Source organism: Glarea lozoyensis (assembly GCF_000409485.1).
Source record: "Glarea lozoyensis ATCC 20868 chromosome Unknown GLAREA19, whole genome shotgun sequence".
Lineage (NCBI taxonomy): Eukaryota > Fungi > Ascomycota > Leotiomycetes > Helotiales > Helotiaceae > Glarea > Glarea lozoyensis.
The window spans coordinates 422359-444140 of NW_007360993.1; the positions used below are offsets into that span (position 1 = coordinate 422359).

Consider the following 21782-nt stretch of genomic DNA (forward strand, 5'->3'; position numbering starts at 1 on the left):
ACGCCGCTCTTATGGGCTGCTGAGTGTGGGCACGACGTAGTAGTACGGCTACTACTTGAGAAGGGGGCTAGTTTCGAAACGGGATAAGACGACACAGAGCCCGAAGCGCATTCATCTTCGCCGCAAGTTTGAAGATGTCAAAATTAGTCACATGAATGCTCTTTACCCTACCAGACGAACATGCTATTGGAAGAATGAGCAAAAAGCTAGGGGGACAACGTCGTTACACATTTGGGGATGTTATAGGGTACTTGAGCAATCTCAATGGGACTGTTGATCATTTTCATTCTATTCGAGGCCGGGCTGATGTGGGACGAGTTTCTGACAATCCGAACGCGCCTACCCAAGCCGAGGACCTACAATCTCGCATTACACAACCTAGGACCAGGCCACAATCATTCGGCCAGCCCAAGACCAATCCCTTGATTACCACTTCTAACTAGGCAAAGTTGCTGCTCTGGTCACTTCTATTCTCGCTTTCGAGCCATCGTATTACCTCTTGGACGTCATACCGCTGCTTTTTACCGCCATGGACTCAATACGTGCCTCCCCCTTTGCCTCCTGTTTTGGCCACACCATGCAAGTATATCTCGACAGTCTGGCCCAATACCGACTTGTGTTATTATTTCGTGCGGTCCATATTTTCATTTCAAGCAGTACGATTTCGCTGTTGTTCTACCTCGAAACACTGCATCCGCTGCTATTAATATCATGCCCACTAGTGTGATTCTCGCCACCTACGGTCATCCGCGCCACGTCAGTCACGATTATTTCCAAACTAGCGGCTTAACTCTAGTATGACTTCCTTAATAATTTTTATACATTCGGTCGGTTTTAAGTAATTGCTTAATTTTTGAAGAAAGTTAATGGTCGTAATATTAATAAATACAGCTCTTCTTAAAGTCACGGAACCCTACGGTACAGTAAGTAGAAGTAGAAGCTATAGTGTATTGTTTACAGAACGAAGCCAAGGCGTCTATGGTGGGCGTAAAAAGCCCGACAATCGCGTGGGCTATAGTAATGACTACGGCCGCTACGAGAGTGCTGGCCACAAGAAGCGCCCTCCCCCGGATGCGCATAGCTTTAGAGTCTATCAAATTAAGGACAGCGTAGGAGCCCCGCGAAGAACAATGGAAGTTATAGCGTGTATCAAGCTAATGTCGTGAAACCTGTATAAACATAACGACTATTTTTCCAGATATCCGAGCTGATTTTTATAAGGAAGCTCTAAAACTCGGCCCCCCTAGCTACTACCAAAGCTCTACTGCTTCGCGTTAGTATTGCTTCTCGCTGCGCAAATTATCAAAATTAGAACGTTTCTTTTCACGATACATATGAATTCGAACAAGATCAGGGCTGAAACGTTGTGAGGATTAATTTATGAGGAACTCAAGCTTAGGTACCCAAATGACCAAGAAAGACCAAGAATGTCGCTGTGTTTCTGGAATGATGTTTTTCACTCTCTGATACCAACCTGGAAATCTTGCTAGCTCACGAAAGTCGTCATTCAATTCCACTAACGATGTTGATGATAATACTCAAATTGCAGCGCTCTGTGTAATTGTGAATATAGTAAGGACTACATCACTTTACTGCCGATTCAGCAAGCCCATCATTTTATCCCCGGTGCACTCTGAGCAGTTCCCCCCCTTGCTCTATTTACGCTTCCTTCCTTTTTGCTTGGCACGGTCCTCTCTTGGGCGGCCTTACTACTCCAATCCTTCTCCTGCACCAGCCCCACATGACAAAAGCCAGCAAATATTGATCGGACTATCTACATTTAACTTCCATCTGCGTAACCCCAGTATTGATGTCCTTCGGGCCTCCCTCGGATCCTAGATCCTTTCCATGCATGAGGACGAATTAGCGTTCTGTGCCTTGTAGATGGATTGGCTACTGGCTCCTACGAACATTGCCGAGCATACTACGGTACTACTCGGTGATCTGGCTCGAGTCTGGGTTGTTATGTTGGCATAAAGAAGCGTTACCTATGACCAACTTTGATTACACCGGGAGAAATAAAATCACTGTCGCAGGCCAGGGATCTTGCTCGCGTTATCTTCATGGTCATCAGGCCAATTAATTTTTACTGGAAACGGGAAGGCTCGCATGAGGGACGAAATTTGGAATGGGTGCTTTATACATTTCGGGAAAGTCCTATCTTTAGCGTTCCCAATCTGTCGAGCGATTTGCATTCTAAACAATGTATTTTATTTTGCTAAAGGTAGATAAAAGATAACAAAATTTCGGTACATCTTGTTGATTATTCTTTTGTTTTTCGTTTCGACTCTTCTAGTTGTCGATGCGAGCTGGCAGGCATTTAATGGCATTTTTGCGTCGAGCTTAAAGCAAGGGACAGCAATGTGGCGAAAAGGTCGTCAGGAGTGTACGTCTGTATAGACAAGATAGTATAATGAGGGGTGAAATATTTTATGTAGGATGAAATACATAATTAGGGTTTGATCCTTACAAATAAAAATGAAATGGAGTTGTCTTTTTCAAAAGTTTAGATACCGGTTTCCGTGGTAAGAGTATGAATCTAAAAAATTCCCAGAAAAAGGGATTTGCTATAGTATATCGAAGGTTGGGTGGGTGTACATGAAATGCTAACATTTGCTGCTAGTCTTGAGTCCTTGACGCATATATTGGTTTGCTGGTATTGTTACAATGTCAACGGGTGCTGTTCAGACAGCACAGGATATGGAAAAGTACAGGAATTGCAGATTAAAAAAAAAAGACATAGGTTCTAAATATATTCTTTAGGTTTTAAAGTAAAATAAAGGTAGCTAAGTAAAATCGGCTGCCCCTACTTAACTCAACCAAAAATAGTACTCTACAGTACCTAAACTCCAGATATCCTGTAAGTACACAGAGAAACCCTAAAACACTAGAACGCGAAGGCAATCAATATTAAGCTCCTAGTAAACCCACTATCCAGACTAACCATCACGCCCCTATGCGTCTTAAATTTCTATACCTTCTATACCCTTCGGTCACTAATTCCCTATCTACCACCGTACCAAAAATTCTCTCTATATATCTCTCCCTCGTGGCCGTACTTAATCCCTTACTCTTCCCCCTCTCCCTTACACTATTAACACCCTTTTTATCTAAAATCGTCTTTACCCGCTGTAACACTATCTACCTCTAATACCACAACCCATGACACTTCTCCGCTCTCCTCCGACAGTCTTTATCTACTTTAAATCTTAGGATCACCGGCCCTTCGGCCTCGAATCGCATGTTATAAAGGTTATATAACCGGTATTTAAATACGAGAGTAGAGGTTAGGTTGGCTTAGGCGCCATAGGCGTCATAGATAGATTCGTGAGGCATACTAAGCCGGATAAAGATACTAGGGTAGTATTGTAGAGAAGCGAGAAATGAGGGTGTCTAGGAGGGGGAGGAGAGGCTAGTTGTAGTTTTAGAGAGGTGGGAGGCGAGGATTAAGGAGGAGCTTGTGAGATTCGAAGGGACAGTGGAGAGGGGGTTTAGAAGACGGTAAAGGACGAGGTAGATGAGAATTTTGTAGTAGGAGAGGAGGTCAATTTGTGTTGTTGTTTTTCCTTAGAGTTTGTTTTCGATACGTTCAACGTCTGTATTTCCGTTCCGAGTGCTGTTTTGGTTAGAAATCGGTCGCTGCGAATTCTCGGAATTTTCGGAATTTTCAGACTTCTCTACTAAGTCCGTATTAGATAGTAGTTGGTTCTCGTTTTTGACTAGATTTGTTCTTAAGGTTCTTCTAGTAGCTGGTTGTGTAATACGGTTTTTGACCTCTACCGACCGCGGTAACCGAGTTTTTCCGTTAGATATTGGTCGTCGAAGGAGCTTATCGTCATCGTTAGAATGTAAAACAATCCCCTAGCCGTCTTCTCGCTTACTCGCCAAGTGACGTCAACAAAAAGGGGGGGCTCACGAACCCCTCCAAAACACCATCTTACATACATGCCAAGTCCAACAATATATACTCACCTAGAAAGATACCTACGACCTTAAATCCCCCCCACCAACCTTTATTCCGAACCGTTCATTGCTGGATTTCGAAACGGAAGGATGCCAGATCCAGCACAAACAAACCGTTCCCTCTCCACCATCCGCACCGAGCTCGAATTCCTAGAACAATCTAAGATTCTTTCGGGGGCGCAGATGGCGAGTATATTGGCACAGTTACCTGTATGAAATGCTTCTTCTTGAACTCACTATACATCCCATCCCTTCTTCCCCTCCCTTCCTGCCCTCCACTTAACCCCCTCCTCCTCCCCTCCCTTCCACCCTTCCTCCCCCCCCTCAAACACACCCCTCCTAACCTCCCCCAGCAAAACAACACCCCCTCCCCCTACACCGACCCCCGCTACTCGCCCAACGGCAACTTCGACCCCTCAGCAATATCGCAACAAGCACAGAACCCGGACAACGCGGCGCATCCGAAGAACCCCAAACACCACGAGTGGGCGAAGAACATGGCGAATAAATTTGGGAACGCGGCGGTTTTTGGGGCGGGGGCGACGTTCGGTGGGGATTGTGAGTTATGCCTGAGAGATGAGAGGGGAAGGGGTGGGGGAGGGGATTGAGGGGAGGGATGAGAGGAAGATGTGCTAATTTGTGTACAGTGGTTAATGATGTGATGAGGAAATTTTAAGGAAAAGTAGGAGGGGGGGATGGTGTGTAGATTGCAATTAGGTGAATATGGTATTAAAAGAGAGGTTAAGAAGATGGCTAATTTATGATTAGAAATCAAAGATAATGCGGATGTCTTGATAGTATGTGTTGGTAGGTTACATGTATTTGATACACTTCCTAAAAATCTATATACATAAAGTACAACTCCCCACCCCTCCACCCATCCCCAAACACCCTCATGAATATATATCTGTTCGACAGTCTTTCAAGAAATTGAAGTTTTGGTTTATACATAAAAAGGATAAAATATGTGTAAGTTAAAAAAATGCTCATCAACGCTTTCGTACGTTCGTAAAGTCTAGCTTTCTTTCATCCCCAAGTCCGATCAGAGAGAAAGTTTAAATGCACTGAGAGTAGTAAGGGTTCATGACGGTACAAGTACCAGCGGCGCAGGTAGTAGAGCCAGTGAAACCCTGTCCACCACATTGGCCGTACATGGCTACACCAGCAGCTGCTGGCTTGGAAGGAGCTGGGACGGCAACGGTCTGGAGGGTTGTTGGTGCGACGACAGCAGAGGTCTTGGATTTGCAGGAGTCCTTGGTAGAGACGGCTGCGGCTGTGGTCTTGCTCTTGCAGGAGTCCTTGGTGGAGGATGCTGGGGCGGCGGTTGCAGCTGGGGGAGCGACGACTGCTGAAGAGGCGATTGGGACGATGACGGCGCTGGATACGGAGGTGGCGACTGGAGCGGCGACGGTGGTTGGCTTCACGACGACTGGAGCAGAGGTTGCGACTGGGGCGGCGGTTGTTGGCTTGACGGCTGCGGTGGATGAGGCAACTGGTGCTGGGGCAGCGGCACCTCCAGTCTTACCGTCCCAGACTGCTGGGCCGGGGATTGTGTAAGAGGTAGCGCCTCCGTAGAGGTTGAAGACGACTCCTGGGTCGGTGTACTTGTAGGTACCTGGGATGGCGACACCAGCTGGGAGCGTGGTGGCTCCGGCTCCGGTAACGTTGATTTGGATACATTCCATGTAAAACTGGGCACCGCGCGCAGGGTTCACATTGTATGCCACATCGGACTCGTGAAGAGCGATGATCTCACCACGGAGGAGGTATTTGCCTGGTGCAAGACCGGCTGGGATGGTGACATCGTGCTTTCCCTTGTTGGCGATGAGGGTCTCGACAGCCCATTTTCCTCCGCTCAATCCGGCTTCGGCGAGTTTGACCCAGACATCGCCAGCTCCGTTGGAGGCGGTTGGGGCGATGTAGGCCATGACTGGACCTTTGTGGGATGAGTCGATGATATCGTCAGAAGCAGAGTTGCTGTCGTGGTGCCATTCGATTGTGACCTAATAAATTAGCGAGAGAACTATTAACAGAAACGTCAAGTTATTGAGCTTACCTTGGATCCAGCAGCGACATCAATGGTCTTGGCAGTAGCAACGTTGTTAACATTGCAAGTCATAGCCGATGAAGTGATGTCCTTGACTGGGTTGTTGTTTGGTGGGGATCGAATATAACCAGCAGCGCTGTTTCCAACACCTTGGTCAACACCATCGACGAAAGCGTTCCAGATGGTGGTGTGGGCATTGGCGACGGCCACAACAGCAGCAGCTGCGAAGAATCCTGAGTATCTCATATCGACGGTTGTTTGAAACGGTTCTTTAGATCTGATAAATTGACTTTTTGGATGGAAAAAGAAGATTTGAACTGTAAAAAAGAACGAGTTGATTGGAGCAGCAAAAAATGAGTGTGGTGAAAAGAATGTAAATCTCAAGTAAAGAGTGTCAACAGCTATGAGCGACTGGCGCGGTGGTGAGAGAAGATTGAGAAAGTAGGAGACGGATGGAATATATACTCTTGACCATGGTTCAGAGATTGAGCTGGAATCGACCCACCACTTCCAAATTGTGCCTCCCTACGAAGGGATATCCATCGGATACTTTGTGTTCATGAAACAACTCCGGTGCGTGATTAATATATTTCACTGGTGCACAACGCCTGTCGTCGATCGCCAAGATCAACAAGATTAGGTTTCTTTTGGGAGTGTTTGAGAAAGTCTCGCTTAGACCAGCACGTTGCCGCCAGGGAGCCGCAATCATCTGTGCACTCGCAACTCCACTGCTTCCATGCTAGAAACAGAATCCAGTTAAGCGTAAAAGGTTATCCTGTTTTGAGCGGTGGAAAAATACCCCACTCCTCGCAGGACCCGGCAAACGGTACCACGCAAGGTTGTTGAGTGGATGTACCGTTGAAACGTTCATCTCGGTCGAGCCATGCAGTCCTCGGATCTGGGCCGGCGCTTGTTCGTCGTCCCACGATGGCTTGAGGAGGCGTGTGATAAATAGATTGAGGTGACCACTTTTCGTCCCTTTTAATGTGCTGTGCCTTTTTGCAGCTGAGGTTCTGGCTCGGATGGTGGGGAGATTTGTTTTTAATAGCGAGGGAGGGCAGGAGAGGTTAAAGCATGAGTTGATAGATGATGGTGATGGCATTTCAGTCTCATGTTGAAATGACCAGCTGAACCCAAATCATCATCTTGATCTAAACGCCAAAAACCAAGAATCCAACTTCAACATCTCAAACTACACGGCGCTTCCATATCCTTCAATCCAGCCCTCTCTCTCTCGATGCAAGGTACCTTCGTACCGCCGTACAGTATTTCTGCCCTGTGCGCTTCCCCTGCATCAGCTGTATTTTGTTTTTACATACACTTCCCACCAGTCAGATTATTTCTCGTAGACTTCCCTCGACCCTCGAATCTTGATTCATGACGAGCTCGAAAATGAGTACCGCTTTGTGCATCGAAATAGATGAACAAACAAACAAGATTCAAATATCCCAGACGTCGATTATTGGACAGGCTGCTCGAGCTGAAGGGCTAGAACACATGTAATACAAAAAATCTCCGCACAAATAGAGTACCTCGGCAGAGAAATGGCATCTGAAGCGAATACGCTTGATGGACCTGTCTATATATTTCGAGTTCCCAGGCGCTCGGAGCGTTGGTGAGAGAACGAGGTTTTATCTTGCTTTCCCTTTCCCAGCTCAACTGCCAGATTTCCGTCCAAAATAAGAGGCAAGAATCATCAACTCCCAACATTCGTTCGGGGAATTCCGATATGAATACCCTTGAGATGTGAATTCCCAGAATTTCACACGATTTTTGCAGATACTTCTTATTTAGTTGTGATGGTTGAATGATTGAAGCCGTGGGATCAATTGTTCGTAGAGTTCGGATGATTAATGTGGTTGGTAGGTTCTTCGTGCGAATTTTCTTGAGTTCGGATTTGCAAGACCATGTTGTGTGATGATGTACTTATGCTGATGTGTCGATGAGCATGTATCTTCTTTGTTCACAGCCCTCTCCATCAACACAGATCCTCATGTTTACCCTCAACCTCACAACCAGCCAAATTCTGCTTCCCCCATCACCCTCCTTCATCTCCTCCCCCAACCCTCCTAACCCTCCCCCACGCCCCCTCAACCTCCCCGGGCACATCCACATGCCCAATAAACCCCCTCCCCCTAGGTCCATACCCCCCCTCATCATCTCTCAACCTCGGAATCTCGCCTACCAGCAACTCCAAGAACCGATCCATCTCCCACAACTCCTCACTCTCTACTCCAGACACATCGAACACCACCTCCTCACCCCCAAGATCCGAATTTCGGACTCGAGGGACGAAGACCGGACAACTTAGAAATGTTGGAGGGTTAGGAAGGTCGCGAAAGGTATGCACGAAAGAAGCGTGGGTGCGGAGGGACATGGTGGGATCTTGAATCACAACACACGTCTTCGGCATCTCAGCACCAGCGTTCTCGAGAACCTTTCGGCATTCATACGCATTAGCACCACAATTCGTCGATTGATCCTCCACCAAAACCTTAACCCTCCCCTCAATCCCAGGATAAAACCTCTTCATGATCAATTCCAGCACCCTAGCTTCAGGTATTCCGTTTATTTGGTCCGCGATAGCAGAGTAGATTGGATGTCTGGCCACCGCCTCCCAAATAAGTTTTGTTGAGTGCCCAATCCCACCACACAACACGAGGGTGGTTGTGAGATCAGCCCGTGATTGAAGGGTTTCGAAAAGGGTGGTGGCTTGGTAGAGCACGGAAGATGCGCAGATGACGATGCAATCCACCGGATCGCACGTATCCAGCGACGTGATCTGAGGGTGTGCGAGGAAATGGGAGAGGGTGTTTATGTCTGTGGTGGTTTGGGAGGGGGTCATGATTGTGAGAGTGCGAACTTTGAAGTTTGAAAATTGAATTGCATGAGCTTTGCTCAACAGAATTTAGTGAGGTCTTATATAAAATGAAAGTTACTATTGTATAAAAAATTTAGGTTGATAACAGTCTTGTACAAATACCTCGTAATGAAAATGATCTAAAAGTTGAAAAGTATCCCGGAAGATTAGGAAAGTCCGTCCCGACTAATACGAGTACGAGTGTGTAACAAACTCATAGAGAGCTTTTTTTCCCCTTAAAACCTTCTCAATCTTTATATTTCGAAATATACTTATGGAGTAGAAAATTAAAAGGCTACCATTATGCAATAATGGATCTGCCTACTTGCGGCATGCAAGATGTTCAAGATATAATAGATACTTTTCTATATATAACAGTAAGCAACACTAATTACCTACCTGTCTTGACCTCCCGTCGCTCCCCCTAAATAAAATCCTGACACCCCGATCCTTTTTGACGCCTTTCAAAACCTATCCCACATAAAAGTGACAGGATGCGATGTTCAGTTGTGCGTCGTTGGAGTTTGTAATAGCGGAGCGTCCGGTAGATCTGTTGTAGGACCACCTGGTTTTCTACCATGTACTATAACACTTTAAAGGAGAAATGATCAGCAAGAGCACCAGAATTAGAGCCGCTGTGGAAACATTGTCCAGTTTGCTTCAACTTACAATTCAAAATAAGTATGATCTATATAATCATTAGCACACAAAATCCCAAATGCAAAAGAAGCCATGAACTTACACTTCAAGTGTGCTATATCTTGCCTGACTTTGACCAGAAATAATTCAATCTGCTCCTGTGACCATCCATAGGCTTTGTTAAACATCCGAAGACTCATGCCACTGATGCCTCTTAATAAATTATGCATCTCGAAAGCACCGATAAGCTTCATTCGTTTGTCTTTTGGCCATGGAGAGCTTGGCATTTTCATACGCTTTTCTGTTACGTCTTCGAATCCTGTAGCGGTCATCCACTCGGCGTAATCGACGCAAGCACTGAGTGGAACACCAAGTCTATTGTATGTCAGTATGCAGCGTTAGATTTAGCTCGTCAAAAGATCGTTCAAAGATCCGAAGATGATCAGGAAACACGATAAGTAGAACGGGTAACCTACACTTGAGAAGCATCCAAGGCGTTTCTACTAAACTCCATCAAACCACTTTCACGAGGTGCAGAGCCATCGTCACATTTTAATTTTGGCCATACACATTGAAGCTCTAAATAACCACCAGGTTTTATGTGACTACGAAACAATTAGCTTAATCCGCAACAAAGAGAAGTCTAGCTTACTCGTAAGATTGCTGAATTAATTTTGGCCAATCGCGGACAGACAGCAGAAGATCTCGAGCGTGTATAAAGTCGAAACTATCCGCATCCAACGTCCATGGCATTTCAATATCGTCAATCTCGAATCGACAGTTGGGTGGTACCCTTTACGTATAAGCATAATCGTAAGCACTCTTAAAGGACGTCTCTCACCATTGAGGTTGAACTGGTGCGATATCTAGACCAAGAACCTGTATCGGTTAACAAGAGGCATAAATAGCACATTTGAGAGTAATGTACCTCAGCGGAAGGATAAGCGTCAGCCATCTATCGATATCGTCAGCAGTGTCTCTTGGATCATTCAATTTGCCCACATTTATTGCCCATATACCTGTCCCTGTCCCTAAATCCAATATTCTTTGAGGAATTTGTGATATCGGCGCCAAGAAGAGATTCTTCTCCATCAACATTACATACTTCGCATGCGACATGTCGATCCGGTCCAACTCTTCTTCGTCAATAGGCAGACCATACTCTGTCAATTCCGTTAGTATACCAAACACGAATCCCCACTTGCGACATGCCTTCATTCCCATATGCAGCATAAGTTCTGCCATGTTCTTCTACTCCACGGGCTATCGCCGAGGCTAATGTCTCCGTTAGACTGCCAGACCTGTTTTCCAATCATCAGCGACGATTCATGATCAATACTGCTGTGAAAGATGTGGTTCTTACGTGGACCCGGCGTAGGCCGAATCGCCATCGAAACCCTGTCAAATTATCAGTATGTTATGCTTCAGCGCCCCGTTTGTTGCAGGCTTCATTGACGATCTTGCTGCGGGGATTGACAACGCACATCTGAGCTTTCGGCTTCAATGTGTTCCTCTTCGTCGTGCATCATTAAGATAAGGTTTCACCAGGAAATGAAGCGATGGATATTCTGAATGCTTCAGCTGGACGATTGTCTTTGTATGCGGTGGGCGCGTTCGTATTTGGCCAATTCCGAGGCTATCTCGAGCAGGATTCCAACGGGCTCCGTAGAAATATTTGTGCGCGCAATGGAGATAAGTAGTGTCAGAGCAATGTTGCGTCAGCGTCTTGTGAGAATGCGATGTTGGTGTTGAAGTAGAATGCGACGGATAAGTGATGATTGGTACGGCAGATGAAGCTCGTTGCTGACGGAGGCTTGATACTCGACTTGCTGCAATGCGTATCACGATGTCCTTCTTCGCAACCGTTGGGGGAGCACGGCAGGTAGGGTGGATGGAAAAATGCCACGAGGGAAAGTGACGAAAGAAGACCTGTACGATCCTGTAGGGTTTGTACCTAGGCAATGTAGGGTAGGTCCAGTCCAAAAGGGAAAGATACGACGAAACTTACGACGGGAGTGGAGACGGCAGCAGCAGCACGGGGAAGACGGGGAGTAGGGGACCCTCGAAGAGATCGAGGGAGATCATGAGATTCGAGATGGATACTTAGTTGAATTAATCATTATCCTATATGATTTTACATACTTGATTCAATTCAAACGTTTGATTCTGTTTTCTAAGGTTCTTTCTTCCTACCAAAGACGGGCTCTCGAATGACGCTCCGCTGGGCCACTGCCGTGGAGGCTTTTGCTCGCTGCGCTCGATGCCGTGCTGCCAATTGAACCTCGGCGGAATGATACATCACGACGCCTGCAGCATAAAGCCGTGTAAGTAATCTATTCCGTGTAACCAACTGCGTAAATCCTCACCTTTTCCATCAATCATCCCACGTGAAAGTCTGACTGATGGATTGGAAACGCATCCATCTTGATGTCGAGGGACAATCACCCGCATACGCAGAGGCAGTCGTACAGTATCGGTCTCGGCACCGCAACCTCGCAATATGCACGTGTTCACACGGTTCGCTGGCTCGCCGGCCCGAAGCCGACCTCCCCGCTCGATTCCGTATCGGGCTATCGATAAAGATAACGATAAGACATCGGCATGCAACCTGAGGAAATGAACCTAAGGCAGAAGGTTACATTCGCTGCATTCGGTTGAATCCACGGAATCGCGGGTGACAACCTCAACAGTCGCTCGCACATCCTCACTCATCGCTTGCCGCGCATTTCGTGCAACGAGTCGTGTCAGATCGGTCGTCTCGCGTCTATTCAGATTGGCATCAATGTAAAAGAGGTTGAATTCAAAATACGCAGAAATACAAACATCTTTTCTACAGCGCGGCCTGCAAAGTCCCCACTCAGCCATCGGGAGAACTTCCAGACCTGGCCATCCATCCAAGTGCCAGCAAAATATGCAGGAGCCCAGCCCAGCCCGCCGGTCGAGGGGCAGGTATGATTGTTTGTTTTTCTGCCGCCAGATGAGGGATACTTTCTTTCTTCAGCAACATCGACAGAACAAACTGAGCTGGATCGTCAATCATTCTGGATTGCTATCTTTTCTGATTTGTTTGTTGACAGTCAAGTGACTCAGGTCTGTCGTGTTCTTGAAATAGCTCAAATTTGACAGCTCCTAATCCAGCATTGCCACTTTCACAACGGAATATCTTCAACAATGGGGTCAACAGAGTCTGATGTCGTGAGCAAGGCCGAGGCAATTCTCGCCGCTGCAAAGAAGTACAATGGCAATCGTCAAGAGAGATACGAGTTGATGAAGCAATTGGATCTTTTGTATCTGGAGTTGGAAGATCCTGTGGATGCACTAATGAGACAATGGACATTTGTGAGTTGACTTCATCCGCTTATGCAAAGTTTGAGACTAAGATTCCGACAGATGAACACATCAACGTCTTTAGATGTCATGGTCAAGATGGGAGCCTTCGAAAAAATGCCTAAACAAGGAAGTATCACCGCTGAAGAGCTTGGTAAATTGATCAAATTACCTACTGGTATTGTCGGTAAGTACTTTCATCCTCTCAGATTCGACCTCGCTAACAACTTCAGTTCGTCTCATGAGAATGCTCACCGGAACTGGTGTCGTCGCCTTGACTGGTGAAGATACCTACGCGCATACACCAAAATCAATGGCCTACCTCGAAGGCGCCGCTGTAGACTTCTTCAACTTATGGTCGGTCTACGCTTAATATATCATCACCTGACTAACCATCCCTAGTATCAACATGCGAGCCTGTTACTTCAAATGGCCCGAATACTTCAAGACCAAATCCCCAGAAGACCTAGTCGACCTCCGCAAAACCCCCTACTCATTCGCCTACGGCCGCGAAGGTCTAACCTTCTACGAAGTTCTAACAGAAAACCCGGAACGCTTCAACATGTTCAACAAAGCCATGATGCAGCAAGAAGCCGGTCTTCCAATCCTCGGCATGTTCCCTTTCAAATCGCTAGAAGAACAAGTCAAGGCCGAGCCTGACCGTGCTTTTATGGTTGATATCGGTGGTGGACGTGGTCAGGCACTTCTTGCTATCGCCAACGAGACTGGAAATGTCTTTGGTATGAATTCGAAATTGATCTTACAAGACAGACCGCCAGTTCTAGATTCCGTACCTCAAGATCTTCTTCCTGGCGTCGAAAAGATGCCTTATGATTTCTACACCGAACAACCTGTTAAAAGTACCTCCCTCCCTCCGCCTCTTTCCCTCTCCTCTTTCGTCCCTTTCCCCTTTTCCTTCCCCCTTTTACCTCACTAATCCCTTCTTTCAGACGCACACATCTACTACTACCGCCGCATAATGCACAATTACCAAGACGACGTCTGCATTTCCATCCTCAAACAAGCCGTCGCCGCCATGGGACCTACCTCGCGTCTCCTCATCGCGGACCTCGTTATTCCCGCCCAAACCGAGGTCGGCGAGGATATGAGTCCGTATTGGATGGACATGGTGATGATTGCCATCGGCGGCAAGGAGCGGAGCGAGAAGGAATTCAAGCAGCTACTTGAGGATGTGGGGTTGGAGTTTGTGAAGGTTTGGAGGGAGGAGGGAGGGGGGCAGGCTGTTGTTGAGGGACGGTTGAAACAGTGATTTGGAGTGGAAGGAGGCTTCATACGAAAGAATGTAGCCCTCTCAGTTACACCTCGAAACCATCTTGGGTTGATTGAAAGCTGATCAAAGTGTCTATTCGTCAAGTACTGACGTGGCATAAAATACAAGATATCCTTCGAAATCAGCGAAGATGGTTAATTTGCTAGATTCTTTTTTCCCCTCACATGATAACAAGCTAGCTGTTCAGCCGCGCTATAAATTTATAAACATTCTACCCATCGATAGACTTAAATATATACATCGAACATCCACCCGCATCTCGCAGTCGCCTCACCTATTTGACACTAATAGTATATGCCGAAGTAGTAAACACACAATTCGAACCTACAATCCAGTACGTTAGCATCATCTCCCCCTCCATTACCCATCTCAGAACATCGACTTACCAACAAAAGGTTCCGTCCCGGCCTGCAAACTCGTCACCACCATATCACTACTCACCCCCTGACTCGCGGTCAAATACTTAAAAAACAAATTCAAATCGCCCGCAAAATTCCCGATATTGGCCGGCGCCACGAACGAGAAGACAGTCGTATCCCCATTCGGCCCCTTGAACAACTTCCATTTCGTGCCCGCGATAGTCGGACTCGCGAGCGGCGTGCTGCCCGTCGACGAGATGGGTCCAGCGCCGCCGTAGGAGCCAACCCAGATCATGATCTCGTATTTATTGTTCGCGCCGACCGAGGGCGCGAGCCAGAGGTCGTAAGACACGTCCGAGACCATCGATGTACCCGTATACCTATACTCTCTCCATCAACACCACGCCCACTACCGGTACCGGGGGAGTACGTACCTCCACGTCCACGTCGACGGGATCGACGTAATCGCCGATAATTTCTTATTGACATTCTCCAGCGCGACGTTGCTGTATGATTTCACGTTCACGTTTCCGCCCGCCCAACTCCACGACGTCGACCACGAGAAGGATTTCGCGGCGCTGACCGAGTTGAACGTCGTGCATTGCGAGCCCGACGTCGCGGCCCCGGCGCCCCAGTTGTTGTGGTAGACGGTGAAGCCGGCGGTAGGGACGGTGCCCCAGCCGCCGCACATGGTGGTTGCGCGTTTCTCGACGGGCGTTGGGGTCGCGAGGGCGCCGGCGAGGAGGAGGAGGATGGGGAAGAGCATGTTGGGTGGTTGTGTGAGAGGTTGACCTGCAAGTTCCCTTTTCCCTTTGGGATATGGAGGTCTATATACTCTTTTCCACCTCGGAAATAACCCTCATTTCCATCAAGATCCCCTCCGAAAGACCCTCTCCCATCCATGTTCAAATGGCGCACCTAACCTTTTTCCAGACTGCCGCGTCTCGTTTATTTGTGGATAGCTTCATTTCCCGCTCCCACGTCTCCACCTCCCCGTCAATGCCGAAAGAGGGGTCGTCGTTCGAGATATACGATCCAATAAAACTTTATTCCTTAAATTCCGTCTCTTTCATCCTCTTCATCCTTTTGGAATAGGATTCTCTTAGGTTCGGTATACCGAGTCTGAACGGCTCCGCACCTACGATATCCAGGAGCAGCAACAACAAATGTCATCGCCCAGGAAAAATCCGGTCGCATTTCTCCATCGGAGCGATCAATTGTCCGGAAAGCTTCGATGGGTGTGATGTTGAGAATTCGAGATCGTGTTTAGAAAGGCGGATCCTTACTAGTCGGGTGGGGAAGATCGGATGAACTGTTTCGTTTTGGGGGATCCCTTGACCGAATGACTATAATATGTTTTGAGTTTATTGTGTCTGGGAAGATGGTTTTTTGGAAGCGGAGGATTGGAAGAAGATGGTGGATTAATGAATCTGGCGATTTTCATGTGGGAACAAACGGAGAGGGATGTTGTTGAGTGGACAGGGTTACTATACTTTGATGATCAGCTGGATGGGAATGGGATAGGAGACGGAAGACAACGGTGAAAAAGGGTCGTGGTGGGTACTTACTTACATGACATATAAACCCAACTAACCAGCTTCCGAAATTATTTGGATGAGAAAGCTGAATTGTCTCCGACGGAAGCGAATATTAACATATTGCTAAGTGATCGAAAAGTGGTATTTTGTCGCCAGAATCCTCGGCTTTGCAATCTCAACAGAAAGCCTTTCGTTGGAATGTTGTTCAAAGGAGTATTAAACAGACTAGGCCAATATCTCCTTAGCGGAGAAAGTGTCCATCCATGTCCCTCTGAGCTTAAAGAGAGGAGTCCTGCGGCCAGAAATTCGTTTCTCGAAGAGGAATCCACTTAGTGATTTAAATAGATACCTCCTTATCAAGTGTTTATTAACGTTGAATGGGCCTCCGCCGAAATGTCTCATTCTAGGTAGATAAAGTATCTATAGATATTATTTAGAGCTTAGAAAGAATAGTCGTCGGTACGTTTAAGATAAAAAGCTTATCTTATATTTCTCTAGAGTACTTTGCCTTGATAATTTGAATGGTACGCACTATACAATAAAATTCAGCTCGAATAAGCATGAAAACTAAAAAACGCCCATACTTCCAACATCGACGATTACTCTTGTATTCTTTTAGCTAGAGAATCGTCTTCCGAGAGAGTACCTCGTCGGAGTCTTCCACGTGATGCGCAACATCCGTGGATCTTTCACAGTTCGTCATCTTACAACCCACAAAACAGTGAACTATAGACTTACTTTCCACACCTCTGTAAGTCGCACCTCGCGCTACATACACTTTTTAAATATCGATGGAGTAATTCGAATGGATAGGGATCTTGGGAGAAAGTGTCGTTTGTGTGAGGATTGGACGGACGATGTTATGATGATTCGAGGTATGTTGTAGAGAATGCATCTATCTCCTAAGGATGTATCGCGACTAAGTTATTTAGAAATAGGTGAGGAGTAAGGGATTGTCGATTAAAAGGCCTATTGGACGGACGATGTTGATATATTTCGAGTATCCATGATGATTCTTTGTTTTTAATCCTTGCGTCACGATGTTTGGTACGTTGCTTTAACGAATGAGTATCTCGAATAAATAGATCAAACAGACATCCATCTTAGTACGGAGTGTCGGGCGAATAAGTATGAAAGCACGATGCGAATATCGATGATTATTCTTGGGTTGTAATGCGCGGTATTTATATGTTGGTAAGACACTCGTCTCTCAAGCGCATACCTCGATTTAACGTCTTGGACAGGTACCTTGCAACAACTCTCGATTGAATATAGAGTTGAAGGGCGATGCGAAATACTTCCCGAATATCCACGATAATTCTTGGCTTGTAATCCTTGTGTTACAATGCCCGGTACGTTGTAGCAAGACACTTGTTTCTCGAACAGATACCTCGAATACCTCTCATAACGACGTGTCGATCGAAGAAACATCAAAAAACGATGCGAACATACTTCTGATACACAGGATACATATGATATCTCTTGGATCGCCGCAGTGTGTGTAGATTGAGACTTTGTATCCCGACGGGCTATCTTGACTCAGCAATCCGAGTAGAGTGATACCTCGTAACGAAGTGTCGATCAAATAAGCAATGGAAAAACGATGCGAATCAATACATTTCGAACATCAAAGATAATTTGTGGATTACGGTCCTCGGCATGTATAGACTGAGAATTGTATTCCGAACGCCGAATAGGAACCTCGACAGCAATTCGAACACAAAAAACCTCGCAACGAAGTGTCGATCAAATAAGCATCAATGGATGATGCCAATACATCCTAACCATCCACGACCATTCTTGGACATCCATCACGTCGTCTTGGTCGTTCATCACGTCCGTCCTAAATCCTAAATCTCCGACCGACGTCCATCAAGCCATCAAGCCTCCCCCGCAAAACGTGACATGTGCGAGCCGTCCAGTGCTGTGCTGTGCCATCCCCACACTTAGGCTGAGCGCCAAACGATTGGCACAAACTCTTGGATTGACATACAAGAACAATATAAAAAAGACTTGGATGAACAGAAATTTTCGCGATGAATTTTGGGTGATGTGATGGTGCTTCCGGATGTGCCGAGCGAAAGGAGGATTTAGCCAGAGGAGAGAGGTGTAATTTGGAGGTGTTGGTGGAATGAAATGATGAAAAAGGGAAAGGAAGTTGACACGGGATGAGAGTTCACCACTTGGTGGACTTGATGTGCTATGACTTGTCGGACTTTGAATGATTTGAGTTGTCGGAAGCTGGGTTGAGAAAACACCAAGCTCTCGTCCGGAAAGCCACATGCAAGTAACGAAAGCAGATCCCGCGAAAACACGAAGATCCATCACGAAAGCTCTCATCCACAATAAAGGAAACGAAAATCCAGTGGCAAGACCAGGAGAAAAGGAAACATGAGCAGGAAGTATCTCTAATGATATCCACTTCTCACTCTGACCACCATGTCACTTGATATCAGAGCCTATTGCGGCTATGAAGCAGTTTGATTGAAAGTAATACGCCCGAGTATATATCTCATGCAATCAGCAGTCTATTTGATATTGGGTGTGTCCCATCGCGTGGTTCAAATACCCAGGGGTGGACCAAGAATTTGGGTTGGAACAACCTTACCGACCTGTATGGTGTAAGGATACAGCTCGCGATTCCCCTTTGAGCTCGACCGAAGCCACGTGGGATGAAGTTGATTTAGGCACTATCTCGGACAGATCGTGAAACGACACCTATCAAGGCCATTATACGTCCTGGGGAATTATAAGGTCTGAGGGATATCGTATTCCGTCAACAAACCATTGGCCTATAAGAAACGATCAACAAATGCCGAACTCGCTGGGGAACGGGGAATTTTGTCAATCAACTCAACCTCACGCCGCTCGCCGTCGATCATCTAACAGTCAGCAAATAAAACACGAACGACGGCCGCCCAATTCGCCCAAGCGTACGGATTCATCGGGTATTTTGCCGTCTTGGCCAGCGCCGCATTCTGCTTTCAGGAACACGAATTAGTGATACAGCCGCGTGACAAGCGGCTCGTGGACTTGGCAATTGTTTATTCTGTTCTTCCCCCGCTTCTCCAGGTCGGGCATGCATCTCCATATGGGGAAGGGAGCCAAGGTGGCACCGAATTGTTCACGATATTGCTCGCATTTAGCCTGATTGTTAAGCGAGGAGTACCTCGCTCGTAACCGGGACGGGTCATGGCAGGCACGAGTGAATATACATACATAGATGAATGCCTCTTCCACCGAGGGAGATTCACCTGTCTTCCTTTTCAGCTCATCGAACCTTAAAAGCTGGGAGGATTTGGTTCGAATCAATCTGACAACCTTCAACTCGGAAAACTATCGTCAAGATGGGTGGTGCCGAAACTGGTTTCTCGGACCCAGTCCTCACGCGCATGGTCGCGGAGGATAAGGTGCCTTTTTACAAGAAGAAGACGCTGAGACTCATGTATCTTTACCTGTTTCTCTGCTGTATGGGTGTGGAAATGACTTCTGGTTTTGATTCGACGCTGATTGGAACTTTGCAATTCTCGCCGCCGTGGAATAAATGTACGTATAAGTTACCGAGGGATCAGATGAAAGCTAATAGATTGTGATTAGATTTCACCGATGGTGCTAAGGATGCTAAGGGAAAACCAACTCTCTCCCCAGGTCTTCTCGGTTTCGTTTCTTCTTGCTACCAATTGGGTTCTATCCTCGGTGTTCCAGTCGCGCCATATGTAAATCAGAGATTTGGTCGAAGATGGGCTATCATGTCTGGTTCTGTCATCATGATCATCGGTGCAATCATTCAAGGTTTTGCTCAGAACCGTAAGTTCTGAATCCTAGATCCCTTCATCTCTAGCTCGAAACTTCACATTATTATCTTCCTAACACTTTAATAGTTGGCATGTACATCTTCTCCCGTATGGTCCTTGGTTTCGGAATTGTATTCTGTATCATTGCCGGATCAGCTCTCATCGGAGAACTTGCCCACCCAAAAGAGCGAGCGCTGTTGACATCCCTCTTCAACGCTTCATACTTCATCGGTCAAATCACCGCCGCCGCAATCAGTCTTGCAACATCTGAAATCGCAAACGACTGGGGATGGCGTATTCCCTCCCTTCTCCAAGCCTGCCCGTCCCTCCTCCAAGTCGCATTCGTATTGTACGTCCCCGATTCCTCTCCCACAGCTCTTAACTAACCCATCCAGCCTCCTCCCAGAATCACCCCGCTATCTCGTCTCCAAAGACCGCGACGACGAAGCCTTCGCCGTCCTCGTCAAATACCACGCCGAAGGCGACGCCGACTCTCTCCTCGTCAAAGCCGAAATGGCCCAGATCAAATCCACCATCATGATCGAACTCGAGCACTCCAAATCCTCATGGCTGGACATGATCGCCACAGCCGGAATGCGTCGTCGTGTTTTCATCTCCGGGTTCCTCGGTCTGTTCACGCAAATGTCCGGGAACACTTTACTCTCCTACTATCAGAACCTGTTGTACATCATGATGGGCTACACTTCCACCTACGCTAAGACGCGCATCAATCTCGCTAACGCATGCTGGAGTTTCGCGACTGCTTTGATTGCCGCTTATGTGGTGTCGAGGTTCAGACGAAGAGTCATGTTCATGTTGTCTAGTGGTAGTATGTTGACGGTGTTCGTTTGCATCACGATATCTTTCGAACGACTCCGCGCCGCCAAGGATGGTGGGTATACCAATAAAGCTGCCGGAATCGCAGCCCTGTTCTTCTACTTTGCTTACTCGCCATGTTATAACATTGGAAACAACGCCTTGACATACAGTAGGTCCCTCCGTATCCCCTCATATCACAGAACTAACCTCCCCCAGCCTACCTAATCGAACTCTTCCCCTACGCCCAACGAACCCGCGGTATCGGAATCGAACAAGTCTTCGGCAAGATCGGCGGTTTCTTCTCGCAGAACGTAAACCCCATCGCCCTGACCGCCATCGACTGGAAATACTTCGCCGTGTACAGCGGCTGGATCGCGTTTGAGTTCTTGTTCATCTACTTCTTGTATCCTGAGACGAGTGGACGGACGTTGGAGGAGTTGGCTTTCTGTAAGTCCATGTCTTCTACGATGGCCTGTCGATGCTGCAACGCCTTCTACGATGGCTTTTCATTTGTTGCTGGCGTGAGCGTGATGCATCAATGGCTAACAACCCAATAGTATTCGAAGACAAGGAATTCGCCGAGAAAGCCGTCATCGCGGTCGAGAAACAGATTCATCACGAGGATATGGATGAGAAGAAGGTCGCTGTTGTGCATGAGGAGGATAAGGGTGTGGATCGTATCGTATGAAAAGCCTTAGCTGGTTGTGCTTCTTTGATTTTTGGGGACGTGAGGGGGGACAAGGAGGGAAGAGGAGAGGGGAGGGGATAAGGGGGGTTAGTTAATATGATACCTTTTGCTATTGCCTTTTTTCTGAGAGGGGAGGAAGATAGTGATGGTGATGTACCGCGTGACTTATAACCTTCCTAACAGCTTCGTAGCTTACGATGTAGCCCTATCGATACAACACTTCCAGACGACGAACGTAATTAAATAACCATACCTCATAACCACGCAACCAAAAATCCATTACCACCAGAGCCACGAAGAACACTAACATCTCAATCCAACGAACCATAAGCTTCTTACCCAGACCAGATATTCCCAAGCGTATATCACAATTAAGTTTCAGACACCAACCATGCCTAGCTCAAACTCCCGTGGTATATCCCAAATGTAAGGTTATCATACTATGAACTTCGGAGTA

At 46.9% G+C, this 21782-nt stretch overlaps 7 protein-coding genes across 7 annotated transcripts; 3 read left to right on the forward strand and 4 right to left on the reverse strand.

The window, feature by feature from the left end:
• Positions 1-4053: 4053 nt before the first annotated feature.
• On the forward strand, positions 4054-4639 carry GLAREA_12657 (uncharacterized protein; the record flags this gene model as incomplete). Its single annotated transcript, XM_008083438.1, has 3 exons — positions 4054-4173; positions 4317-4521; positions 4611-4639. The coding sequence occupies 3 exons, from the start codon at positions 4054-4056 to the stop codon at positions 4637-4639; spliced, it is 354 nt and encodes a 117-aa protein (XP_008081629.1).
• Positions 4640-5018: 379 nt separating this feature from the next.
• Positions 5019-6256, reverse strand: GLAREA_12658 (Cellulose-binding protein; the record flags this gene model as incomplete). Its single annotated transcript, XM_008083439.1, has 2 exons — positions 5019-5966; positions 6020-6256. 2 exons carry the CDS (start codon positions 6254-6256, stop codon positions 5019-5021), a joined length of 1185 nt encoding a protein of 394 aa, XP_008081630.1.
• Positions 6257-8048: 1792 nt separating this feature from the next.
• Positions 8049-8855, reverse strand: GLAREA_12659 (uncharacterized protein; the record flags this gene model as incomplete). Its single annotated transcript, XM_008083440.1, has 1 exon — positions 8049-8855. One exon carries the CDS (start codon positions 8853-8855, stop codon positions 8049-8051), a length of 807 nt encoding a protein of 268 aa, XP_008081631.1.
• A 518-nt stretch (positions 8856-9373) lies between these two features.
• On the reverse strand, positions 9374-11035 carry GLAREA_12660 (S-adenosyl-L-methionine-dependent methyltransferase; the record flags this gene model as incomplete). The annotated part of the gene is made up of 10 exons (XM_008083441.1): positions 9374-9461; positions 9540-9558; positions 9613-9884; positions 9986-10114; positions 10162-10302; positions 10351-10388; positions 10438-10464; positions 10672-10810; positions 10873-10907; positions 10994-11035. 10 exons carry the CDS (start codon positions 11033-11035, stop codon positions 9374-9376), a joined length of 930 nt encoding a protein of 309 aa, XP_008081632.1.
• A 1645-nt stretch (positions 11036-12680) lies between these two features.
• Positions 12681-14106, forward strand: GLAREA_12661 (S-adenosyl-L-methionine-dependent methyltransferase; the record flags this gene model as incomplete). The annotated part of the gene is made up of 5 exons (XM_008083442.1): positions 12681-12848; positions 12900-13023; positions 13070-13193; positions 13239-13696; positions 13787-14106. The coding sequence occupies 5 exons, from the start codon at positions 12681-12683 to the stop codon at positions 14104-14106; spliced, it is 1194 nt and encodes a 397-aa protein (XP_008081633.1).
• A 295-nt stretch (positions 14107-14401) lies between these two features.
• GLAREA_12662 (Concanavalin A-like lectins/glucanase) lies at positions 14402-15252 on the reverse strand (the record flags this gene model as incomplete). The annotated part of the gene is made up of 3 exons (XM_008083443.1): positions 14402-14451; positions 14514-14866; positions 14921-15252. The coding sequence occupies 3 exons, from the start codon at positions 15250-15252 to the stop codon at positions 14402-14404; spliced, it is 735 nt and encodes a 244-aa protein (XP_008081634.1).
• Positions 15253-19371: 4119 nt separating this feature from the next.
• On the forward strand, positions 19372-21325 carry GLAREA_12663 (MFS general substrate transporter; the record flags this gene model as incomplete). The annotated part of the gene is made up of 6 exons (XM_008083444.1): positions 19372-19570; positions 19622-19831; positions 19906-20167; positions 20214-20806; positions 20854-21084; positions 21195-21325. 6 exons carry the CDS (start codon positions 19372-19374, stop codon positions 21323-21325), a joined length of 1626 nt encoding a protein of 541 aa, XP_008081635.1.
• Positions 21326-21782: the final 457 nt, after the last annotated feature.